General features: G+C 44.7%; 1 protein-coding gene across 1 annotated transcript in view; it reads right to left on the bottom strand.

The window, feature by feature from the left end:
• SCN4A (sodium voltage-gated channel alpha subunit 4) overlaps nt 1-24,540 on the bottom strand; it is a 147,959-nt gene that overhangs the window by 80,489 nt on the left and 42,930 nt on the right. Inside the window, exons 2-3 of the mRNA XM_066588099.1 lie at nt 5,084-5,391; nt 2,729-2,847 (exon numbers count right to left, since the gene is read on the bottom strand). Coding sequence (XP_066444196.1) covers nt 2,729-2,847; nt 5,084-5,341 — 377 coding nt within the window. The 5' untranslated portion in view covers nt 5,342-5,391. The remainder of the gene's footprint in view (nt 1-2,728; nt 2,848-5,083; nt 5,392-24,540) is intronic.

Here is a 24,540-nt window from a genome sequence, read left to right as displayed (position 1 = left end):
CCGGGGGTGAGCGGGGGGTTGCAGAGGGGAGTGGGGGGGGGGGGGGATAGAGAGAGCTCCCCACTGCTACTCCCCGCTCCACCACGCTGCCCCCCCCCGGTGCCCCCCGAATCTTTTCGCCCGAGTAGTGACTTACTCGGAAAAAGCGCTGCTCGAGTTCAAAAACACCCGAACCGAGTAGATTCGCTCATCTCTAGTGATAATCATACAGCATAAATGACTTGATAATTTTTTTCTGCGGCATAGTATGATTACGACAATACCAACATTCGTTTTCCACTTTGCCTTTGAATTTATTTTTTTTACATCACTACATTGAAAGTCCAATAACGTTTTTATTTTTCCATAGGCGGAGCTCTGTGAGGGTTTTTTTTGCGTGATGAGCTGTAGTGTTTTTGGTACCATTTTGGGCTACATCCAGCTTTTTTATCACTTTCATTGCATTTTTTTTAGGAGGCGAAAAAAGCATTTTGCCTACTTTTTAAAATTTTGCTGTGCAGGATAAATATATTGCATGGGTCGTTATGGATATGATGATACCAAATTTGTAGGTTTTTGGAAATGCTTTACATATTTTTTTTATACAAAAGAGGGGAAAGTGCTCCAAAATTTTTTTATTTATTTATTTATTTTTTTTACACTATTTTACATTTCTTATGCCTTTTATAAGGGGCCTTGAATCAGAATAGCTCTGATCACTCTGATAATGCATTACAGTATTTCTTTACTGCAGTGCATTATTACTCACAATAGCAATCCCAGTCCATGGCAGGCCTGGAGATCAGTGTCTGCAATCCGGTTGCCATGGCAATCCATTAACCCTCCCTGATTACATTGCAGAGAGCTGATGACGTCACAGAGGGTGAGTGCTCCTTCTGTGAACCCTTTGCATGACGCGATCTATATTGGTCACAGCATGTAGGAGGTTGATAGCGGGGGATCAATGTTCTAACTGATCCCTGCTGTTGCAGTGTAAGTCCAGCTGTCAGTCAAAGCCGGCTCCAGCTGCGGGATGGCACAGACACACTTTTGAGTCTGTGCCATCCACAGAGAGTAAGTTTACCTTCATTTGCATTATTTACCACCCTGCCAGGACGTAAACTTACGCCCTGTGGCATTAAGTAGTTAGAGGGCCAATCCAGTGAAAATGGTTTTCATTTATTATGTAGCTATCCCCCAAATATATAAGCGAGTTTGTATTATCTTGGTTCCTTTCTGTTTGAAACTCTTGATTTTTTTCCCCTCAAATAGTCATGTGATCTCAGTTCAGACCACCTCAGATCTATTTGCAGTTATGTATTCAGTTTCTTAGCCTATGTAATGCTATTACATAAACCATACCACAGATGCTGCCTAGAGGGGGACACAGATTCTCTTATCACAATTACTGATGATAATCACACAGTAATAATAGAGGAGATCACAGCTTATCCTCCTGACTGTATTACTTATGGGATGCAGATTATTTAAAACCCCCTTAAAAATCCAATACTTTATTAAGATACTATTTAAACCCCCAATTAGAATATATATCAATACATATATTGATATTTCAATACATGAAATATCAGACCACCAGAACAACTCCCCAATTAACATAACAAATACGGGGGTCTTATAACATCAAGATATATTGAAAAGCACCATAAATTAATAATAAACCAGTCCATAGGTGTTATACTCACGGACCAAGCTGGGGTTTAAGAAGACAAGCCTCCAGCACAGATTCACCAGGTAAATATCCAATCAACTTTATCACTCAAATTTCTAAAAGCAGGAAGTAGAGATGAGCGAACGTGCTCCGCCACGCCCCTTTCCGTACTCGGGCGAAAAAATTCGGGGGGCGCCGTGGCGGCACGGGGGGTAGCAGTGGGGAGTGGGGGGGAGAGGGAGAGAGAGAGGACTCCCCCCTGTTCCCCGCTGCTCCCCCCGCACCGCCACGCCTCTCCCCGCCCCCCGGCGCCCCCCGAATCTTTTCACCCGAGTACTGAAGTACTCGAAAATGGCGGTACTCAGGCGCGTAAGTACTCGAAACGACTACGTTCGCTCATCTCTAGCAGGAAGGTCTTCTCCAGATGTAAAGTATGTATTATATTATAATGGGCCATGAAGGTACACTGACCCTATATTCCTCTATGTTGCCCCTAACAGTGGGGTGGTCGCCCTGAAATGAGTGTCCACACAATCCAGAAGACTGCCCAGAAAGGGGTGGGGAGGAAATGAAATCATAGTTTGTTGTTTCAAAGATTGCCCTTCCAAACATCATTACATATTTTTGTTGTTGTTTGAATCTGTAGCTTATTTGGGTGAACATAGAAGATGATGATAATTAAACTGTCCCTCTAGCAGGCAGAAATGGTACAACCTCTAGCTATTACTGTGCTGATGCATCATGGGATGGATGTGAAAATGAAAGTAAAAAGTTTCAACATCAAAACGGTTCCTGATAATTATCAGACAGGGCACTGCACTGCAGGAAAGTGGCTGCAATACATGAAAGAGACCTTTAAGTGACAGGCAACTAGGTGGGAGGAGCACAGGGATGGAAAATTGTATTTTTACTGGAGTGGCCTTTTAAATGAGTCTGAAATGGAATACCTGACAAAGACAAAAATAAAAGTAAACCCCAATCTCCGAAAACCCCCTAAAATACTGGGCTCCACTAAACTACCGTATATAATAATGAACAATAATAACAATAAACCGTCACTTATTTTGTCAAGGATATGAGTGGATCAGCACTTTAATAGCTCCTCTTCTTAGTAGATTGAAAGGGTCCAGTAAGTACATAGCTTTGGTGGCAGTGAACCGAAATATTGCTTTGCCCTTATTCAGGACTATGAATGTCTGTGGGAAGAAAAAACAAGTTGAGATTTTCAGCTGAAGTGGAATTATTACTGCTACAAAGAGCACAATGAAAGTCCTATAATGATGGTGATAGTCACGGGCAGAACTCTATAAGGACATACAATAAAGTGGAAGTGTTAATGGTTTAGAGAGGTGAAGACAAACTACTGAAATGGGGGGCCATGGTGACATGTAGTCTAATAATGGGGGTTCATGAAGGAAGCCATGCAGGGGCGTAGCTAAAGGCTCATAGGCCCGAGCGCAAAAGTTTATCTTGGGGGCCCCCAACTTCTCTTAACCCCTTAATGCAGAGGCGTAACTTGAAGTTCCTGGGCCCCAATGCAAAACCTGTCACAGGGACCCCAACTATAATTCTTTATTCATAGTACTGGGCTCCCTAGATGAAGAAGAGAGGCATTATGGGCCACCTAAGGCTCCTGGGCCTGGGTGCAACCGCATCCCCTGTAGTTAAGCCAGTGAAGCCATGTGCAGAGGCTGAAGTAGAATATGTCCTGGATGTCTACCATGGTGTTATTCTGTGTTATAGACATCTACTGAAAACCCCACAATAAATGAGGTGGCAAAAACACAAGTATTAGAAAGTTGCTGGTGGGGTTCATGAATGACTATATGTATAACGGTACAATGGGGCATATTTAACCCATTTAGGACGCAGCATCATAAATATATAGCATTTGGTCCTGGGATTTAATCTCGGACTATAGTAAAAAAGATGGCAAAGCATTAAAGCTTTATAACAGCTTCTGCCTTCTCCTTGGCAGGCTACATAGCACTCAGTAGATGTAAAAAAATAGTTGTAAAAATAAGTTAAGAAATGACAGAATAGAATACAAGTAGAGATGAGCGAACGTGCTCGTTTAGGGCAATTACTCAAGCGAGTATCGCTTTTTTGGAGTAACTGCCTACTCGGGTGAAAAGACTCGGCGGGGTGGAGCGGGGGATAGCAGGGGGGGGGGACTGGGGGGGGGAGCTCTCTCTCACCCCCGGCGCCCCCTAAATCTTTTTACCCGAGTAGGCAGTTACTTGAAAAAAGTGATACTCGCTCGAGTAATTGTCCTAAGCGAGCACGTTCGCTCATCTTTAAATACAAATATACAGTATATTAAAAAAAACACGACCCACCACCCACACCGTCTCCACAGCCGCCATGTAATCCAAGACTGTACAAATGAGGAACCCATTCCTGTACTTTATTTTAATGTAAATATACTAATTAAAAAAAATAAAGAACTATAAATTACAAACCTTTTTTTATAAAACTTTACAAATTACACCTAATAAAATAAAAAAAAACTGAAAAAATATCAGCGAAAAAAGGTATTTAAAAAAACCCCATATGTCTTAAGAAAAAACACAGCAAAAATGATTTTGACAATGCGAGAGAAAAAAAACAAGGACATAAAATCACCACATGCTTTAAATAGCTAAAAAGTGTCAGGTCCTTTAGGGGTTAACATATTATTTGTGCCAGTAGCCTGGCGGCAAAAAGTTGCAGTTTTTGTACTTGCACCAAAATCTTTGGTTTTGGTGAAAAGTCACAATTTTGATGAAAATCGCAAGTCAAAGTGCAACATCAAAATTGCGAATTTCTGAACTTTACACTTGTGCCTCTTAATACATTTGTCACTGGTAGATGGGCGCATAGTTCATGAAATGCTGGTCTACGTTAATATGCCCCAATGTGCTCACCAGAAACATTACCTCTAGGGTCAACAATCCAAAAACATGACAGACCTCAGAAGTATGTGACTGCAAATGGCATTGTCTATGTCCTTGGGCCCTGCTGTAGCTGATTCTTGTCACTAGAAACCAGGACCCACCAGGGGATCTTACTACCCCTTACCTGGCCAGTGCAGCCCCATCTTGGTTATTTTAGAATTGTCAGTTCTACAGAGACCTACAAGACTAGGAAACTCTATTCCTTAAAGGGGCAGTACAGGATTAGAAAAGCATAACCACTTTCTACCAAACACAGAACCTCACCTGTCCACTGGTTGTGTATTGTATTGCAGCTCATGTCCATTCAAGTAATTTCAGCTGCAATACCAAACACAACCTGTGGGCATGTGTGGTGCTGTTTTTGGAAGAAAGCAGCTGTGTTGTTCTAATCCCGGACAAACCCTTTAAAAAGACTTACACATACAGATATGAATGAAATTGCAATTTCTAACGTTACAAAATCAAGTCAATCAGCCTCAGAAGATCCACATGTTACCTTTTGGGTTTTGTAAAAAGGATCCAAATCTTCGAGGGGGACCCCAATAAGCTCCGGTGGTGGGTCACCATAAATAAGTGGTAGATTCTTCCCAGCCTCCAGTCCATTGTTGGGTTTTCGTACCACATCATCAAGAACTTCGACGTTTTTGGCTTTGCGGATTTCTTCCTCTTCAATTTGCTTTTCTATGTTTGCAAGGCTCTCTTTGGTAAATCGCCGCAGGCTGTCAGGGCCGGGAGGATGCATTTTGCCGGCCATATTGTCATTCTGTATTTAGGAGAGGTCTAATATGCCTGAGAATCTAAAACCTGTAGAAACAAAATAACAAATGTTAGAAAAGTTATAGAAAGTACATGACTAGGTACAACGGAGTCGTCGCTGTGACCACTTACCCTTTTTAACCTAGCTTATCTAAAATAAACACCGACAACTTCTTTTTTGGATTAAATTTGGCCACAGCAGCCAATTTTATTATAACATACAACAATAAATCCTGAATAACACTTTTAACCCTGATCCTAACTACTATGGAGAGATCCTTGGAGTTCCCAACAAAAATGTATATATCTGTCGCCTCACCCAAAAACAAGGAAAATAGGTGTAACTGTCTCCCGTCTCCTAAAAATCCTGACTCGGGAAACCCTATTTTCCAAACTACGCCTCCCGTCTCCAATCACCTGACTCGGGAGACTCGACATTTACCTCGAGTCACCAACCTCCCGACCCCGAGGCTATCTAGCCATACCCCGGCTATTAACAACCACAACTTTAGCAGGTAACCCCCTGCCAAAACAAGAGGCGACAGACCCACCTACAATTTAAAACTAACCAGAGGGGGGAGGAGGTAACTCAACTAACCTCTGCCTCCCCCCTTACCCCCTCGTATATTGACTCCAAGGACCCCTCCCTAACCGCTGCTATGACGATATACCTAACTCCCTCCTACCCCTAACTCTAAGGGCAGGTGGGTGGGACTCTTCTCCCCGTCCAGGCTCCAGGTCCGTCTTCTTCCTCTGCTGCTCCCGGAATGACTCCTCCCCCCTTTCTTCCCGCTCTTTCTATCCCATAAACCTTTTCTCCCCCTCATTACCCCCTCCCTTTTAACCTCCACCTCACCTTATTTTTATTTAAAATATTAACCCTTTCCTCCCCGTTAACCCCGTCATGTTCGCCTTCACCTACGGCCCCTGCGGGCCCCGGTTCCGGCCTCCCTCTCTTTATTAAAATCAAGCCCCCAGAAGAAGTTGTCGTTTTGCCAAAAAGCTCGGCATGCAGTTCCATCTCAGGCAGATATGCAAATGATTAGAGTTGTGATGTAATTAGATGAACGGTCTTGTCACCTGAGGCCCTGAAAGTGGCTCCACCCATGGCCTATAAAAAGGCTCCCAGAGGCTCCTTGTGTGTAGTGGACCTCCTTCGACGCAAAGCAAGAGATTTTGCCCAGTTAGCATAATTTGAGAGGGGTGCATAATTGGAATGTGAGAAGCTGGATGGTTATATTGACAAATTGCCCACCACCTGGACGTTCTGACCATACTATTAGGAGGTGTTGGGACCAGTGGATGTGTGAGGGCACACAAGATGACCGGGCAAGGTGACACCCTCGATGGACTTCCAGTAGAGAGGATCGTGTGATCGTTCAACAAGCACCAGCAGCTCCATCTGTTTCGTTGTCCGCCATCCAGAGACAGGCCCCTGTGTCTGTCGGAAACCATTTCCAAGCACTTAACTGAAGGACAATTGGTCTCACGGTGCTCATTACATGTACGGCCTTTGACACCCATACACCATCACCTCCATTTGCAGTGGTGTTGTAAAAGACAAAACTGGACTGCTAAGGAGGGGAATTGGGTTGTCTTCAGCAATGAATACAGGTTTAATTTGGGCACTGGAAGCCCTCATGGCGGCTTCCAAGAGGCATTTTCCAGCAGGATAATGACCAGCCGCACACACAAGGGGATCACAGGAGCCCCCACAACATTGTCACACCTCCATGGCTGCCCAGTCACTAGATTTATCACCAATTGAACAATTTCGACAGCCTACAGGTTTGCACGGTATAGAGGCTCGGTTACAGCAAATGTGGAGCGATATGCCGCAGAATACCATACGGAACCTGTATGCCTCCATGCCTGCCCAAATCACATCCTGTATCCAAGCTAGAGGTGGTACAACAGGGTACTAGAGCCTCCTTGCTCACCCATATCACATCTTGCATCTAAGCTAGAGGTGGTACAACAAGGTACTAGAGCCTCCATGCTCCCCCGTATCATATTGATTCCGACGACTTCTAGGGGAGGGAGTGTTTTTTGACAATGAGTGTAGTAAAGAAGATTGTACTATTGTAGTTTGCTGTTTGATACTAAGAGTAAAGTGCAGAATGCACTCACTCTCAATGCCAGTAAGGTGCAGCAGCTGACATGGCACGAGGAAAATAAGAGGCACAGGAGAGTAACGACTAAAGCATAGATTAGTAATGACCATTTTTATGGGATCCTTGACATTGATCCGAGCTTCCAGACATGAGAGACAGATCAGCAAAAACTGCACCTCGTATAACTCCAAGTCCGAGTATCAGATGTGTAGAACTCCGACCATCCCTACATGGTAAGGTGTAGTATGAGCCAATGCAACACTTACACCAAAACACAAAGGTCCCTCTGCCACATAAGAAAATACCAATATTATAGCACCACACATGATTGGGGGCTCTATTAAAGCGCCCCTCCGGTCATGGACAAACAAAGATGGCTGTACAGGTTCTTCGACTACCTGATGCACCTGTCCATTAGTATGCATTGGCAGTATAAGGGCCCACTTACACGGGTTTGTTTTCCGTATTTTTTATGGACATAACACGGACAGAAAACAATACCATTCATATGCATTAGTGCAGTCAAATAAGCAGATCCTATTTTCATATACCGTATATCTGCAGACCAAAATCACCCATTAACCCCTTGAGTGGCGGGTTTCCTACCACCCTGTCGTGCCCACCAGGGCACGTTTTTTAAAATGGTCTAATCATTGAATTTCAACTAATTTTGCAGTTGCGTCTCAAGAGCCATAACTTTTTCATTTTTCCATTGACATGGCCATATAAGGGCTTGTTTTTTGCGGGACAAGTTGTGATTTTTTAAACTGGGGAGGAAAAAAAGAAATGGCGAAAAAAGGAAAAAAAGGGGCCATGTCATTAAGGGGTTAAATAATGTATTAACTTTCTTCTCTGGGTCAAATAAAGGGAGACAAGTGTTTTTATAATTTTTTTACTTTTTTTTTTTAAATTTTTTTTTTTGTCCCTTTAGGGGACTTCCACAGGGACCCATCAGGATCCCTGATCACATTCCGGGGGTCCCATGGTGACAGCCCTTTACATGCTGCAGTGACAGTCCTTTACATGCTGCAGTCACATAGACTGCAGCATGTAAAGGGTTAACACAGCAGAGATCGGAGGTTTTCTCTGATCTCTGCTGTAAGAGCAGGTACCTAGCTGTCCTCTCACAGCCAAGCACCAAGCTCTCCCTGCCACAGAAACCATCGGCTTGCTTCTGACAAGCCGATGGTCTCTATGGCAACCTGTAAACAAAGCAGGAGATTGCCGGCATATCGGCAATATCTTCTGCTTCTGTTGTTCAAAGCCCTTGCTTTGTTCTCTGTGGGACTGTGCAGGCAGAGCACACTGTCACAGCTTGTGGCATTGTGCTCTGCAGCTCCCATAGTGATACATAGCCCGGAAATCTTCCGGGCTATGTCGCTATGAGCAGTGGAGCTCGTCCCGGAAAAGTTCCGGGCGTGCCACTCAAGGGGTTAAAGGCTTTGAGATTGTGTAAAAAAAGGTAAATACGCTGTTGCCTTACTACCGTATTCATTGCATTTTTTACGCATGCTGTCAGGAGACAGTGAATATGGATGTAAAAAATAAGCACACGAATCAAAAATGCCTGCAACATGCTCATACACATGCAGGGAAATTGGGGAGTTTTTTGCGGACCAACCGCTAGGACCTTCACCGATCTGCAGACACCAAATACCTTAGGGTGGATTCAGACGAACGCGTATTTCTCCCTCATAATGGGAAAAAAATGAAACCACCGATTTCAATAGGATTTCAGTGGTTTTGTTTTCGCAAGGTCTTTGAATTTTCCCAGATTCAGATGAGTGTAGGCGCAACTATGCTACGGAGCATAGCTGCGCATTAATGTTTTTTTGTCCCTTCTTGGGCCATTCAAACTCTGCACTATAGCGCAGGAGTTTGGAAAAAAGGTGCTGCCTTATCTTTCCCGCATGTAGTAAGGTGGGGCAAGTCCGATTTTTTTTCTCATGCCAAGTACTGACGCCTGAGAATTCTGATAGTGAAAACTAAACCACTGAAATCAACGGTATCGTTTTTTTCTTGTTATGCCGCTGTGATTATCATGGCCGCATAATGCAACAAAAACATGCCAATGTGATTTAGCCCATACCCATATTATTCCCGGTGGCAACATACGCCACAGGGTTTCTTCAGCAGGCACATACTGTGTGAATACACTCATCACATGCACTATTCGGATCCAATTGAGGGCTTATTATGTGCAAAAACGCTTGCCGCAGCACAACATATTTGCGCAAGGATGAGGAATTATGAAGTACATTCGCACACGCGTCTACGCATAGTACTGTACTTTTTGCTCATGCATGGCCAGTTCGCTTGCGTGAGCGATGTACTCTTTCCGTGGACTAAAAGGCTAATAAGCCCAATGGGGTCAAGATGTGACCTTGTCCCTGCATTTTGCGCAGTGTTTCACGCTTTCCTTTGCGTATTTGGGCACCTCCCATAGACTTCTACGTGGCCTTTGCTGCGCAAAACACAGGAAAATAGAGCGGGTCGTACTGTTTCCATGCATTCAAAACGCACTCATGAGAATGAGCCCATTGAAATCAATAGGTTATATTCTGTGTGTTTAGCACGTCTATATTTTACACGCACAAATACAGTCAAGAGAAGAAGCCCTAAGGGCTTTGACAGACAAGCGCACGCGCAAATACGTTCGCCGCTACGGAGCGTATTTGCGCAGGAACAATTCCGAGGTCTATTTTTTTTTTGCGTTCAAATCGCTGCACTATTGGACACACACACAGAAAAGAAAACCCAGAAGATCGGGCAAGGCCTGTCTTTTCTCACGCGTAGGAAGATCGCACGAGAAACGCGCTCGTACGAACAAAACCATCGAAACTAATGTCTTCGTTCCATCAAGTTCTGACCTGTGATCTTCACGCTCACAAAACTTTCCGCAAACACGGTCGTCGGTTTTAAGTATTCACCCGGGTGAGTTTCATGCATGCGTTTTCGTCCGATAGTGATATTGACGGAACTCGCGTGTGTTAAAGATACATAGATGCCCATTTGTTTTTCTCTTGCAGCGATTCTAAGCAAATCTCCGGATGTGCTATTTTTGGGCAGTTTCTTATAAAGAATTGACCATTATTTCCAATGGGATCTTTAAAAAAAATTGCATCGTCACACTCGCATGCCATGCGATTTGCATGCAAGTACAATGCGTTTTTAGCCATTGAAATCTATTGGAATACTCGCGATCTTTTCACGCGTGTACATAGATGCGAGGCGATGTGCTTTTAAGCATGTGAATGAGCCCTTACAGATGAGACTTGTCCGTTAAAGTCAATGGGCATAGAAAAAAAAACGGACAGCAATCAGATGCCTTCCATGTACAATGCTTGTGGACTGCATGGACCGCATACGGGTCTGCATATGAGTGGAAAAATGGCCATTTTTGGTGGATTTAACACGGACGGTTTTTGAATTTAACTCTGCACCCAGCCAAAGCCTCCAGAATTATAAGTCAGGACATTTCGGGATTAGAGTTTCAATGACTAGAGAAAGAATTTATGTGGATTGATAGCAGTGATAACAGTAATTATTTAAAGCAGTCATCTCATCTGCCCTTTCTGAAATGAATCTGGTTCCATGATCTTTGTTGGTCCAGCTTCTGAAGCCCATCAGCTGATACTGCCAGGAAAGGTAATGCCTGTCCAATTGTAGTACTATATGCCAGCCATGTAAGAGGATAGGTGGCTCATCCATAATGAGAGGCCCAGTCAGGGGCGTAACTAAAGGCTCAGGGGCCCTGATGCAAAAGGTGAGCTGAGCCCCCCCTCTATCTGTATCTGTACCCGTACCCATACCTAAACCATGCTGCACAGAGGCATAACTTGAAGCTTCTGGGCTCCAATGCAAAACCTGGAACAGGGCCCCCAACTATAATGCTTTATTCATAGTACTGGGCTTCCTATATGGAGAAGAGAAGTCTTATGGGCTCCCTAAGGCTCCTGGGCCCGGGTGCAACCGCATCCCCTGCACCCTCTATAGTTACGCCCCTGGGCCCAGTTATTCCATGCTACTAGTGGAACCCACCCTCAAGTGCCATAACAGAAATGGTAGACCATATAACAAAACATGGGAGAGGAGTGCATCACATGTCGGAAGGTTCGTGAGGTGGTAACTGTATTTAAAACGAGTTGTACTGTCCTATATTAGTTGTGATAAACACAACAGTAAAACATGTGTAGGCCTACGGAGTGGGCTTCCTCTAAGGATTCCCATACTAATGGAAATTTCCCATAGAAGAAGTGAGAACGGGATACATGTGGATCATCAGCTGTGGTGCTGGCTTCACATAGTAACAATTTTCCTTTGTGCCCCCTCCACAAGGTACTAATGCCCATTTTTTGTGAATGAAAAGTGCTCTCTCTGTAATCCCACAAAGTAATAGTGGTCCTTCTGTTCCCCCACAGAGTAATGGCCCCCTTTTCCCAAAATAATAGAGCCCCTTTTGTGCCCCCACAAAATAGCATAGCTCTAAGAGCCCCTAAAAGTAAAGTGCCTCTCAAAATAACAAAGCCCCCACTAGAGGTACAAATGTCCCCTCAAGGTAATAGAGCCCCTTGGACCTAGCCTGCCTAACACACAGTAAGTAGCATGATAAATTAGTGAAGTGACTTCTCCTGGATGGAGGCTTGTCAGCAGGAGGATAGGGGTGCTAGAGCGACAATTAACCCTTTGCAATCCAAATTTTAGATTCAGGGTTTCCTATGGGGGTTTTCTCTTTCTGCCATTATACAACGGCGCCATCTGCTGGCTAGAGCCAGTACTGCAGTATGAGACATGCTGGAGAGGCCCCCGACAACAGAGCGGCCAGTAATATACAGTAAGAATACCCTGCCGGATAATCCTTCAGTATTTTGAGTAGCTTGATGACTTGGAGAGTAAACAATGTACTCATTGCCTTTGCCTTGCATACATAATGAGTACATTGTTTACTCTGCTGGGAGAAGACAATGGAATCCTGCTGGCCAGATAATTTAGCTAATGAGGGAAACAGAGCCATTATCTGTCAGTGTAATTTCATGCAAAAATGTCGTCAATTTGTTTAGTCATTCGTTCCTCAATTTTTTTTCATTTTAATAGATAGGACAGTTACAGCCGCGTTGATGCCGAATATGGTTTTGAAATTTTTGGATGATAAATAAGGGAAAGTGTTTTTTTTAAAAACCTTTAGTATGCTTTTTTGCAATAATTAAAAAAAACTTTCACTTATTTTTTAGTCCCCAATAAGGACTTGTACTAGTGATCATTTGATCACTTATACAATATACTGCTATACTTGCAGGCATTCTATTGAGCCTGGCCACAGACATGTCTTAATAGGCAGAAATACATGGGGCCCCAGGCTGCTATGACACCCGAATGGACACCCACAATGTCATTGCAGGTGAGCCACTTTGGACCAGGACATTTAAGTGGTTTACATCGGTGTTATCTGTGTTTGTGGCTGCTGAGGCTGGATGTTATCTGTCAAAGACAGCCAACACCTACTGCGGATGGAGCAGGCTCAGATTCCAAGCCTGCTCCATGCAAACCCCTTGCAGATCTGACATACATGTCTGTCAGATGTCATGGAGGAGTTAAAGTAGTTGAATAGGTGTCATGGTGTGATTTGGCTGGCAGTCTGGACTTTCCATCTGTCTGTCTGTTTTATCTGTTTAGTCATTGTCCAGTCAGCCAATCATCATTCCATCTGAGTTACTGGGGTTCTCGATAATGAAGAAGAGAAGTGTTCCTTGTGTCGGGTTTTGGAAATACCTTAGGGTTCCACTCTTTTCTTATCTGCTGCATCATCCCCTGTAGTGCATGGTCTGATTGGTTGTCAGGAAGGTCGTGCCTCTGGTCAGCCAATCAGTGATTATGTTATTATATATATTCTGACTGACCCTTGTCACGGGAGCTGGTCATTTGGCTTAATTCTGCGTGTGCGTCTTCCAGAGCGCTGTCTGTCTGCTTCTGTCCATCTGGCTCCAAATCAGTCTGTCATGTTTCTGCTGTATGCATGCTATGCTGTGCTCCGTCAGTTTGTCTGTTAGTTTGTCTGTTTGCTCATCTGTCTACATTTGATCCACTCGTCTGATTGGTTGTCGGATGCCCAATTGAGGTTTGTTTGTCCTACCCATACGTTGGTAGGCAGACAGCCGTGCCTTGTTCTGTTTGTTCCCCTCCATCCATTGGTAGACAGAAGCCAAAGCCTTCTCGCCTGTTTTCTGCCTGTAGGCATGCAGATGCCCGAATCCCCTCCATCTGTAGATGTGCGGACGCAAGAATTCCCTTTGTCTGTAGGTGTGCGGACACCCAAATCCTCTCTGTCCGTAGGCATGTGGACGCCCGTATCCTCTCCATCCGTAGGCGTATGGATGCTCAAATCCCCTCCATCCATAGGTGTGCGGATGCCTGAATCCCCTCCGTCCATAGGTGTGCGGATGACCGAATATCCTCTCTTCATATTGTTCTTGGACGCCCAAATCCCCTCTGTCGGTAGGTATACAAACACCTATTGTGTTTGGTATGGCACCGTTGCCTATCTGACTTCTTCTTGTGTTCTGTTATCTCCAATTGTAATCTAAGGAAAAACTAGGACCAGTAGATACAAGATACGGGGCTGTTCTTGTCAGGACAATCACCCTGCTTTCACGCAGAGGCCCACCAAGTCCTTGTCCAGTCCTGTGTCTGTTTTGTCCGTCTCTGTCTTGTTCAATTACGCCCTTAGAGAGCATCATGGTTTTACCCTACATGGATGTGACACTATGCTTTTTAATACAGGGGGATCCCCCCCAAATAATTGGTTTTACATAGGAATGATTGGGCAATGTATGTTGCTACAATGCAACCTCCTTTAGAAGATCACCCAAAATTGCATTAAATAGTAGTCCGCTGGGGTCGGGGGCTTCTTAAAAAAATGGTCAGTATGTATAATGTAGGATGGAGCTGAAAACTCGTCTCAGGAAATCTGGTCTAGTTAAGCGGATGGTCTTCTCAATGAGATGGTCTTTTGGAGACGTCTCACTGTACATGGCATACAGCTACATACGTCATGGCCTTTCTGGCTTGTACTTTTCTATAGATGATTCAGGGTGTGCATGATAGTTCTATTTAGCACTTGTTGAGGTCACAAAATGGAAAACGGTTCCAAGTGAGAGGATACCAATATGCTGATGCCTCCTGCACCATTCAAACTATCAAGTGCTGTCATTTCCGGCTCCTTAAGCCCCATCTTATGACCTCTGTATATTTGGTGAGGCACTATATAAATCATGTTATACCTTTGCATTGGTCTCCTAATCACACACAGACAGGGAAAAGTGAGGAGCTCTTAGCACTGGGCTGCTCTGAAGCGATTCCAGGCACAAGGCTGACTCCTCAGCTGCCATCTCAGATCACCCATAACAGGGGTCAGGTTTCGGCAGCCTGATGACTCTGTTCATTCCTTCTGAAGAAGGAATGATGCATAAAGCGAGAGACGCATGAGGAGGGCAGGGAGAGTAAAACAGAGCACAAACTAACATCCGGGGTCCCCAAACCTGCCCTCCCTCTTCTGCATACTCCGTCCCATTCCCTACTATTTTGCACACCTAAAAATGCTCTCGCTTCCGCTCCTCACTAAATTCAATCTGGAGCTGGAATTACTCTTTCTCCTGTCGGCTGGATTAGCTGTGAACTGATACCTTCCTTCAAACATTATAAAGCATGTGGACTTGTGCCAGTCCTTTGACCTGTTCCTTACAAGCTACTCCTTTTTGGAACAAGCTTCATCTTCAAGTGCTTTCTTTTTACGTCTTAGCCCCTCTGTGATCATCTATGTGCACTTTCCAACACGTAATTTAATGGAGAAATACTCTTTGCTGGCTGACTGGGCTGGAAGTTGTGCCAAACCACAGAATACTCGGCCAACAATTCCGCCTACCACTATGGCTCCTACAAGGGTTGTTGTCGCTACCAGATTCACAACTAAGAAGCCCATTATCAGAAAGGGAGAGTAATCTAGTATTTCCCTCCTTCCCACCTATATAAAGCATGTCCCAATTCAAAACTATAAAAAGGGACCCTACATGTCTCATTAGGACACCTACCATTGTTTTGTTTACAGTACCAGCATGCTGTTATATGGCATAGGGCCATTCGGCTCCCACACACAGCCCACAATTGCAATCAGAATTTTTTCAACCCCACGTTGCAAATTAGGTTTATTTTTAAGCTGTTTGCAAAAAAGTAATTAAACAATAACATTTTGCTGCAGTCTTCATGGACAATGGCCCCTGGTTCGCTAATATTCTTGGGTTTGTCTGCTGCAACCTCCTTCACATCCCGCCACAGATTTTCTATGGAGTTCAAGTCAGGTAACCGTGACAGTCATCCAGAATTTCTTCTGAAGCCAAGCCTTGGTTTACTTTGAGGTATGCTTGGGATCATTATCCTGCTGGAAGGTCCAATGGCGCCCAACTTCCTCACAGAAAGCATGACATTTTCTCCTAGTCTGTCCTGATACTTGATTGAATGCAGGTGCAGCGTCTGAGGAGTAGGCCCTCATCCAAGGAGACAGCGGGGTAGAGATAAATTTGTCACGGGGCTCTACCATCTCCTCCCTGTGGGTGGCCAGGAACCCAACCTCGTTACTGCTGGGGAAGATCACAATGAGTAATCGGGGTTACCTTAAGTCCTGTTTGTAACTCGTGACGCCAACGTTCCGCCCTCTGTGGTCGATCACACAGATGTATTAAAGTAGTCCACATTTTCTGAACAAGAACGTTCGGTCCTGTCCATTTACTTAAACTCTTGAAATTAAGGTAAATCAAACAGTCGGTACAGAAACAATTTGTAGTGTTGAAGCAGTGAGGATTCTCGGGCATTTTTATAATCCACAGTCTAAGTTATCCGTCGGATCTTTCTCCCAGTAAAACTCTCTCTCCATTGTCATACACTCACTTTTTTCCTCGGTAAGAAGCGATTTGCATTTCTCCGGATACATGCGGTACCTGTGCTGTACACACACGAGTTTCCACTATGTCCGGGCTTTCACTCTTTTCAAGGTCAGCAGCCACATGGAGGGTCTCTAGAATGGCTAGGCCCAAACACGAGCGGCAGACCATCGCTCGGCTTATTCCATCTCTTCACTCCCCAACCGACTTTTGATTGCTCGACTCCCATTAGCAGACTCTCTCTGACTTCTCGCTCCTACTCACTACTACTGACTTCCCTACAGGCATATATCTCCCTGCATCACGTGCGCACATTCAACACACACAGATACATTTTTCAGACACCACTAGACATGACCAGACATTAACCATTTCATGCCTGCAGGTGCTAATACACATATCTGATGCATTCCACAAACAAGACGATAACACAAGACAGACATGAAACATGTATTCTGAGGGGCTGGAGGGGACCCCAAAATTTAAGCCACTACACCAGTATCTATCTCCACATGTAGCAAAGGAGCCCCAGAGTATTACCGAGCCACCGCCATGCTTCATTGGAGGTGGGGGCTCTTTGCAGCGTATGCTTCAGTCTTCCTCCTCCAGACATACTGCTGATCCATACATCTGAAAAGTTCCAGTTTTGTTTCATCGCTCTACAGAACAGAAACTCAAACTTCTGTGGCTTATTTATATGGTTTTCAGCACATTGGAAGCAACTTTTCTTGTGCTTTTGGTTCAGTAGAGATAAAAATATGGAGTTCAGGCATGAAGACTAGAGATGAGCGAGCACGCTCGTTTAAGGTCGATGCTCGGGAGAGCATCGATCTTTTCAAGTAACTACTTACTCATCGATGCTATGGGCAAGGAGCTAAGTGCCCACCCTCTCCCCTCCCCTTGTCATTAGCTAACAATGGGAGGAGGCGGGGCAGACTGGTGCTTAGCTCCACCCCTGTCCCACCCCTCCCATTGCACAGAAGGAGGAAGAGAGGTGAGCCTGTGATGGGGAGGGAGAGGAAGTGGGTAATGGCCTGGTGAGCTCGGCGCATTTACGCCAGGCTCACCAGGCCATATGAACGGGCGCACAAACATTTGATTTGTGCGCCTATTCACCAAATCTTTCACTAACAACGTAGAGTAAATCGTCCGGCTGTGAAAACGGCCGGTCGATATGCGCTCGTGTGAAAAAAGCCTTTACTGTGCAAACGGAAACACAGGTGTCTGCTGCCTTTAAATCTTGCTGCAGGTTTCTTGCAATCACTGGAGACTCTTTGACTACCTGTCACCTCAGGAGAATCTGGTGGCAGCCGGTGATAGCTTCCTCTTTCTGCCACATCCAAGTAGTGTAGCCAGTGTTTATTAAACTTTGAACTTGCAAACTCTATTTTCAGCTACATGTCTAGGAACATTCAGTGACTTTATCTGTTTGTATCCTTTTCCCTGTTTGTGCAAGGCAATAATTTTTTTTTACTTTTAGACCACTCTCTTGACTTAAAGGGGTTGTCCCGAGGCAGCAAGTGGGTCTATACACTTCTGCATGGCCATAATAATGCACTTTGTAATGTACATTGTGCATTAATTATGAGCCATACAGAAGTTATAAAAAGTTTTATACTTACCTGCTCCGTTGCTGGCGTCCTCGTCTCCATGGTGCCGACTAATTTTCGCCCTCCGATGGCCAAATTAGCCGCGCTTGCGCAGTCCGGGTCTTCTTCTTTTCTGAATGGGGCTCCGTGTAGCTCCGTGTAGCTCCGCCCCGTCACGTGCCGATTCCAGCCAATCAGGAGGCTGGAATCGGCAATGGACCGCACAGAAGCCCTGCGGTCCATGGAGACAGAGGATCCCGGCGGCCATCTTCAGCAGGTGAGTATGAAGACGCCGGACCGCCGGGATTCAGGTAAGCGCTGTGCGGGTTGTTTTTTTAACCCCTGCATCGGGGTTGTCTCGCGCCGAACGGGGGGGGGGGTTAAAAAAAAAAAAAACCCGTTTCGGCGCGGGACAACTCCTTTAACCCCACTTCTAATGTACAGTCAAACATCACCAAAACCTAGTCAGTGCAGGTATTTGAGGTGCTTTATCTCAAGTGCACCTGATACAATTAATTAAGCTCTTGATTAATCGTATCAGGTGTGCTTGAGGCAAGACCTGATTTGCCAATGTGTGCTCATATGAGGGATTCTATTCAGGGGGTTGAATAATAATGATTTTCTAGTAGTCATTAAAAGTGGCATTTTGTGATAAATTTGGAGAAACCACTTGTTAAATTAGTTGCGCTCAGCTATTTCAATTGCTCGTTTGATTCTTTTGCAAACGGCTAAATGTTTGTAAATTAACAAATAAACCTAATTTGACAGAGCTATATTATACATATATAAATTCTGAATGGAGATTACTGTACCAACTCCTAGTCGCCCTGAAGACGAAACTCCCTTTCTTGCAGGGCCACCAATAGGCTTGGGACTCCTATGCCTTATGGGTCTGTCACCCAGACCTGACTAGCCAATTTCCCAAGAAATGTTGTAATATGGACAGGGGGAAATATTCTGCAGCAGCAGGGTGCCTACCCACTAGCATTTTTTTCCGCTGCGAATTTGCTGTGCTTTTTTCCAATTGTCAATGGGATTGTCTAATGTTAAAAACGCAATGCACCAAAAATGCAAGTTGTCATTTTTTTGCGTTTTTGGTGCATTGCGTTTTTAACATTAAAAAGTCCCATTGACAATTGCAAAAAAAACGCAGCGAATTTGCAGCGGAAAAAAAAAACGCTAGTGGGTACTCACCCTAAGGAATAATTAGGAATGACTGAATGAGTTGCTTTCATTGGAATTAGTGTAAAAAAGCCAAAAAATATTGAATACCACAATGATTTATGATTGTATGTGGTTATTTTAAGGATTTACCAGCATTATTGAATAGATACCACTGCACTCCTCTGGTCAACCCCAATTGCAGTTTACAATATTCAGCAAATACCAACTAGAATACTTTATATAGAAATCTCTCCCAGAAAATTGCATGTGCATTTATAGGCTGCCATCCAATAGGGGGCACTGTGATGGAATTATTCCATCACTAACCTCCATGGCTTTTTCCTAGGGAGCATCACATGGCCTATATAAGGCTACTAACACCCTCGACACACATTAGATTTTAGAAAAAAAACTTTCTGACAGTGAGAACAAGTATAAGTGGAACAGGTTGCCATGGGAGGTGGTGAGTTCTCCTTCAATGGAAGTCTTCAAACAAAGGCTGGACAGACATCTGTCTGGGATAATTTAGTGCACAGAGCTGGGGGGGGGGGGGGGGGGTCGGGCCCGATGACCCTGGAGGCCGCTTTCAACTCTACCAGTCTATGATTCTCATGGTGCTCTCCACAAGGCTAAAAACACCCCTCTCCTTGCATTTGCATTTGACACATTGAGGCCTCATGTCCACGGGGAAAATCAGGCCCGCTACGGATTCTCCATGGAGAATCCGTAGCGGGTCCCTCCTGCCCCGCGGACATGAGCGCTGAAAATAAGAATTAACTTACCCGCAGCGGACTGGGCAGGTCTTCTCTTCTTCACGGCCGGATCTTCTTTCTTCGGCCGGCGGATGTACTCGGCACGCCGGCTGCGTGCCGCGCGCATGCGCCGGGCACATCCGCCGGGCCGAAGAAAGAAGATCCGGCCGTGAAGAAGACAACACCTGCCCGGTCCGCTGCGGGTAAGTTATTCTTATTTTAGGTCTCCTGCGGATCCGGACGGCTTCCATAGAAGCCTGCAGGAGCCGTCCCCGCGGGAGACCCGCACGAAAATGGAGCATGTCACGTTTTTTTTCATGCTCCATTTTTTTTAAATTCACTTTTATTGACCATCCGTGGGTATTTATCTACCCGCGGGTGGTTAATGCATCCCTATGGGTGATCATATTTTGCCCGTGGACATGAGGCCTGATACTCTGCAGAATAGTCTTCCAATACAAAGTCCATTTTAACCAATTATAGTCTGAGAGGGCAAAATGCCACATGAGCTGATGTTTTCACCTCTCCTTATAGAAGAGGCAACTCTGCATATTGCCAGCCACAAAGTACCGCTCACTGTGGTATCCCAGAGTCAGACTCTGGCATCAGAAGCATAGTTCTTTATACTTTTGTAATGTCTTATGATATGTGTTATGTTTTTGAACTGTTTATAATGTATATGTGTGCCTTTGTATTTACCCAATCTTACAATTGGTGGCTTAGATAAAATATAGGACAGAAAGTGTTAAACAGCCCAGGCTCTAATTACATACACCATAGCCAATCAGAATTGGGTTAGTGGGTGGAGCAAAAGTTTTATAAGTTCTGGTACACACCTAGTTTAGTCAGTTATCTTTAGTTGATTAGGGGTTAACTCACAACAGAAATTTCTTGCTTTACTGCCAGCCTAGGAGTCAGACATGGAGGCCCACTATGGAGTGGTTGACAAGCCGCAATCCTGAGACCTGATACCGCAACACGTAAAAAACAAGATGCTACTTGATTGGCTTAACTGATGGAAAGACTCCTGCAAAGGCTATAGTAAGTCCAGGGCCCTGATGAAAAACTCATGTTAGTGCAACACGGAGGTGGGGGACAGATCTGAGGAGGTAGCAAGCTACTACCAGAACTAAAACATATAACCCCATTGCCAACTGTACAGTATAGACCATATGGTCAACCAGAGCTTAGAGCATAGCTGAGATGGGGATTTTTATGTTTGGAGTGGTGATCATAAGTGTTTTCTGTTTGGGATGATATCATCTTGGGGGCAGATCATGGCTTTTCTGCATTCTACCAGAAGGGTAGCTAATAGAGGGTAACAGACCAAGTTTGTGAGCAGAAAAGGAATGATAATAATAAGGTGGAGAGAGAGAACTTGGAGGACTGTCTATGGTAGAACAATGGTTATATGGCTTACTGCAGGGAAGGAGGGGATGGATATAAAGAGAAGTTGGCATGAAATGTTTTCATGCTATTATACTCATCAGATAAATTTTGGTTCATCCAAAAATTTTGGCAAAATGAAAGATCTGACAATGTAGATTTTACATGCCTACAACTAGATGGATGGCTAAAAAAAAACACTTGAAAAGAAATACTCTGTAAAATGGCCAATTTTTCCAGAGGTAGCCATTGCATTCAAGCCAAGAGGCTTTTGGTGCCACCTAAGAAGATATTACTATCATAAATGGTCCATAGTAGGTGGGGGTCCTGTCAGGGGTGTAGCTAAAGGCTCATGGGCCTGGGTTCAAAAGTTTATCTTGGGGCTCCCCAACTTCTCTTAACCCCTTAATGCAGAAGCATAACTTGAAGCTTCTGGGCTCCAATGCAAAACCTGTAACAGGGCCCCCAACTATAATGCTTTATTCATAGTACTGGGCTCCCTATATGGAGAAGAGAGGCCTTATGGACCCCCTAATGCTCCTGGGCTCAGGTGCAACCGCATCCCCTATAGCTACGCCAGGGGGTCCTGTTACAGATTTTGCATTGGAACCCAGAAATTCCACCTGAGTCTACTTTTTAAAATTCCTTTGTAAATTATGTTAGTTAGCAGATGTTTTCTGGTTTACATCGTGTTTCTTAAACTGCCATAGTTGTTTTTAAACCACGTGATCAGCAAGGCTCAGATATATATTAGGGCATTACTTATGTAAATACACTGAATGGCCACTTTATTAGCCGCCGACCCTTTCATGATTGAAGATTCCCAGTATGGAAGTTAGAGCGGTGACCCCGGAGCGCAGCATAAAACCAGTTGGATCCGTTACTTTTTGATGCAATTTTTTACTGCTTTTATATGGATACAATAAAGATAATAATAATCTGTTTGTATAGCACCATTTTATTCCGCAGTGCTTAAAAGATGTGATTTTTCAGTAATGCAGTGCACGTCTTCATACTATTGGAGGTTCACAATTTTTAGGTTCCCTCTGTGGTTTAGTCTCTACAATACTGAGGCCAATAAAAATGGCTGTGCACTAATCCTGCAGACAGGACACCTATTTTTAATTATGCAACCATCCTAATTCATTACCCTTAACACCGGACTTGCCTGGTAAAGACTTGCTGTTTATAGTAAAAGTCTCCTTTTAAATAGCGAGATTGAAGATGTTCTAAGCAGAGCAAGAAAAACCCTAAGGTTTCTTTCCTATGAGCGTATAACGGCCCTCCGTTTTCACGGTCAGCCGATATATGCTGCAATCTGATGCATTGGATTCCAAGGCATCAGATCACATGGCCGTATTCTCGTGACGTAAAAGCGTCTGGCCGGCCAACATAGCGCCGGGCGTTTTTACGTCAGGCCCAAAAGATAGTCCTGGAACTATCTAAAGATAACCATCTAAAGATAGTCCTGGAACTATCTTTTGGGCCGGAATACATCGGCCGTTGCATGAGCTCCTATGGGAGCCGATGACAGCGGCCGGAGAAGGGAGATGGGAGGGAGTTTAGCAGCGTGACTGCTAAACTCCCTCCCTCTTCTCTTTTTCCCTTACGGCTAATCACAATGAAAGGGGGCGGAGCTAGGCTCCACCGCCTCCCCGTCCCTTGTCTGCAGCCACCAATGGGAGGAGGCGGGATGGGGCGGTGCTTAGCCCCACTCCCGTCCTGCCCCTCCCATTGCAAAGAGCGAGCAGGGAGGAGAGCAGAGGGGAGCCTGCGAGGGGGAGGGAGGGGAAAGGGGCAACGGCATGGCAGCCTTGGCCATATGCCGTGTAAATGGGTGTACAAACGTTAGATTTGTGCACCCTTTCAAGAGCTTTTACACCCCAGATGGTAGCGTATATTGGCCGGCTGTGAAAACATTGGCTGATATACGCTCGTGGGAACAAAGCCTAATGTACGGGAAAAACCCTAAATCGCTAGTTAAGAATAAGATGGCTAACTTTAAGAATGACACAGAGGGTGGATGCAAGAATACTCTAGATATTGGCATTATCCACACGTCTCTACACTTGCTCTAAGAAATCCTCATTGACAATAAGGGGACAGAGGTTTATGTAATTACGGACTTGAATGGTGAGCAGAAACTTGGAGCTCCAATTAGCCGACGTGTACCGAGTGCGTAAGGCATAGTACAATCTAAGAACAGGTGCCTGTATCAGCCATATCATCATCATCTGAGTAGCATATCTTACCGTCCACCCAGGCTCTATTAATAGTCGAGGAGAGGAGTTTGATGTACAGTGTGGTCAAACAGGTGCCACTTGGTATGAGTGAGAAAAAAAAAACTCAACACATCCATAATTCAGTACATGTTAATGTGTTGTACAGCCTTGTAAATAGTTTCATTTCCTAATTTAAAGCTTGAGAAATGTCCATCATATAGAATAGTACTATATATGATAGCCTCTCTGTCTACTATGGCTATGGCTGCCCTTAGCTATCTGCAACCCACGCTCTCGTACTGGGCAACAGCCAACAGCTTGTAGTGGGGAACCACGTGTGTATAAGCTGGGAGTGATCACTCCCCTTTGGTTCGCCTGGCCAGATCTTCTTCCTTCGTATGGCAGCATCTTGTGGAGCTACATGAATATTCCTTCTCCCAGCTCAGTCTCCTCCCATCTGATGTTCTGAGTTGCTATCAGCCCATCAGATTCCCGCAGCACAATTGCTTAGTTCTGCTACTGTATTTATGTTATAAGCTTAGTTCTGGTGCTGTATTCATGTTATGAGTTTGGATCTGGGATTGTATTTGTTTACAGAGCTTGGTTCTGGTGCTGCATTTATACACTGAGCTGGGTTGTGATACTCTATTTATGCACTGAGCTGGATTCTGGTGCTGCTTTTATGTACTGAATTTAGATCTAGTACAGGATTTATTTACTGAGCTGTTTTTGTGTGGGTAAGTCGCTAGGCACTGGATGGGAGCCATGGGTGTAGTAACCATGCAGATCACCAGAGAGTAGTCAGGATAGCCAGGAGTTATTACCAGGAAGTCTCAAGTCGTGGTGCAGATGGAGAAGGTGAATAGCGTTGTCGGGAGGAAACCAAGAGTCGTTATCGGGAAGTCTCAGAACTAAATTAACAGGAGCATGGAACAAGGATAGGTTCAGCAGCTCAGCTTGTCCAGCAAGCTGGATAGCTCACTGGAGAGAGACACCACCCAGAGCACAGGAGCTCCTGGGTTCGAGTCCTGACAGTTGCC

Source organism: Eleutherodactylus coqui, chromosome 13 (assembly GCF_035609145.1).
Source record: "Eleutherodactylus coqui strain aEleCoq1 chromosome 13, aEleCoq1.hap1, whole genome shotgun sequence".
Lineage (NCBI taxonomy): Eukaryota > Metazoa > Chordata > Amphibia > Anura > Eleutherodactylidae > Eleutherodactylus > Eleutherodactylus coqui.
Note: the sequence above shows the minus strand (reverse complement) of the source record. Positions and strands in the feature narration are given on the sequence as shown.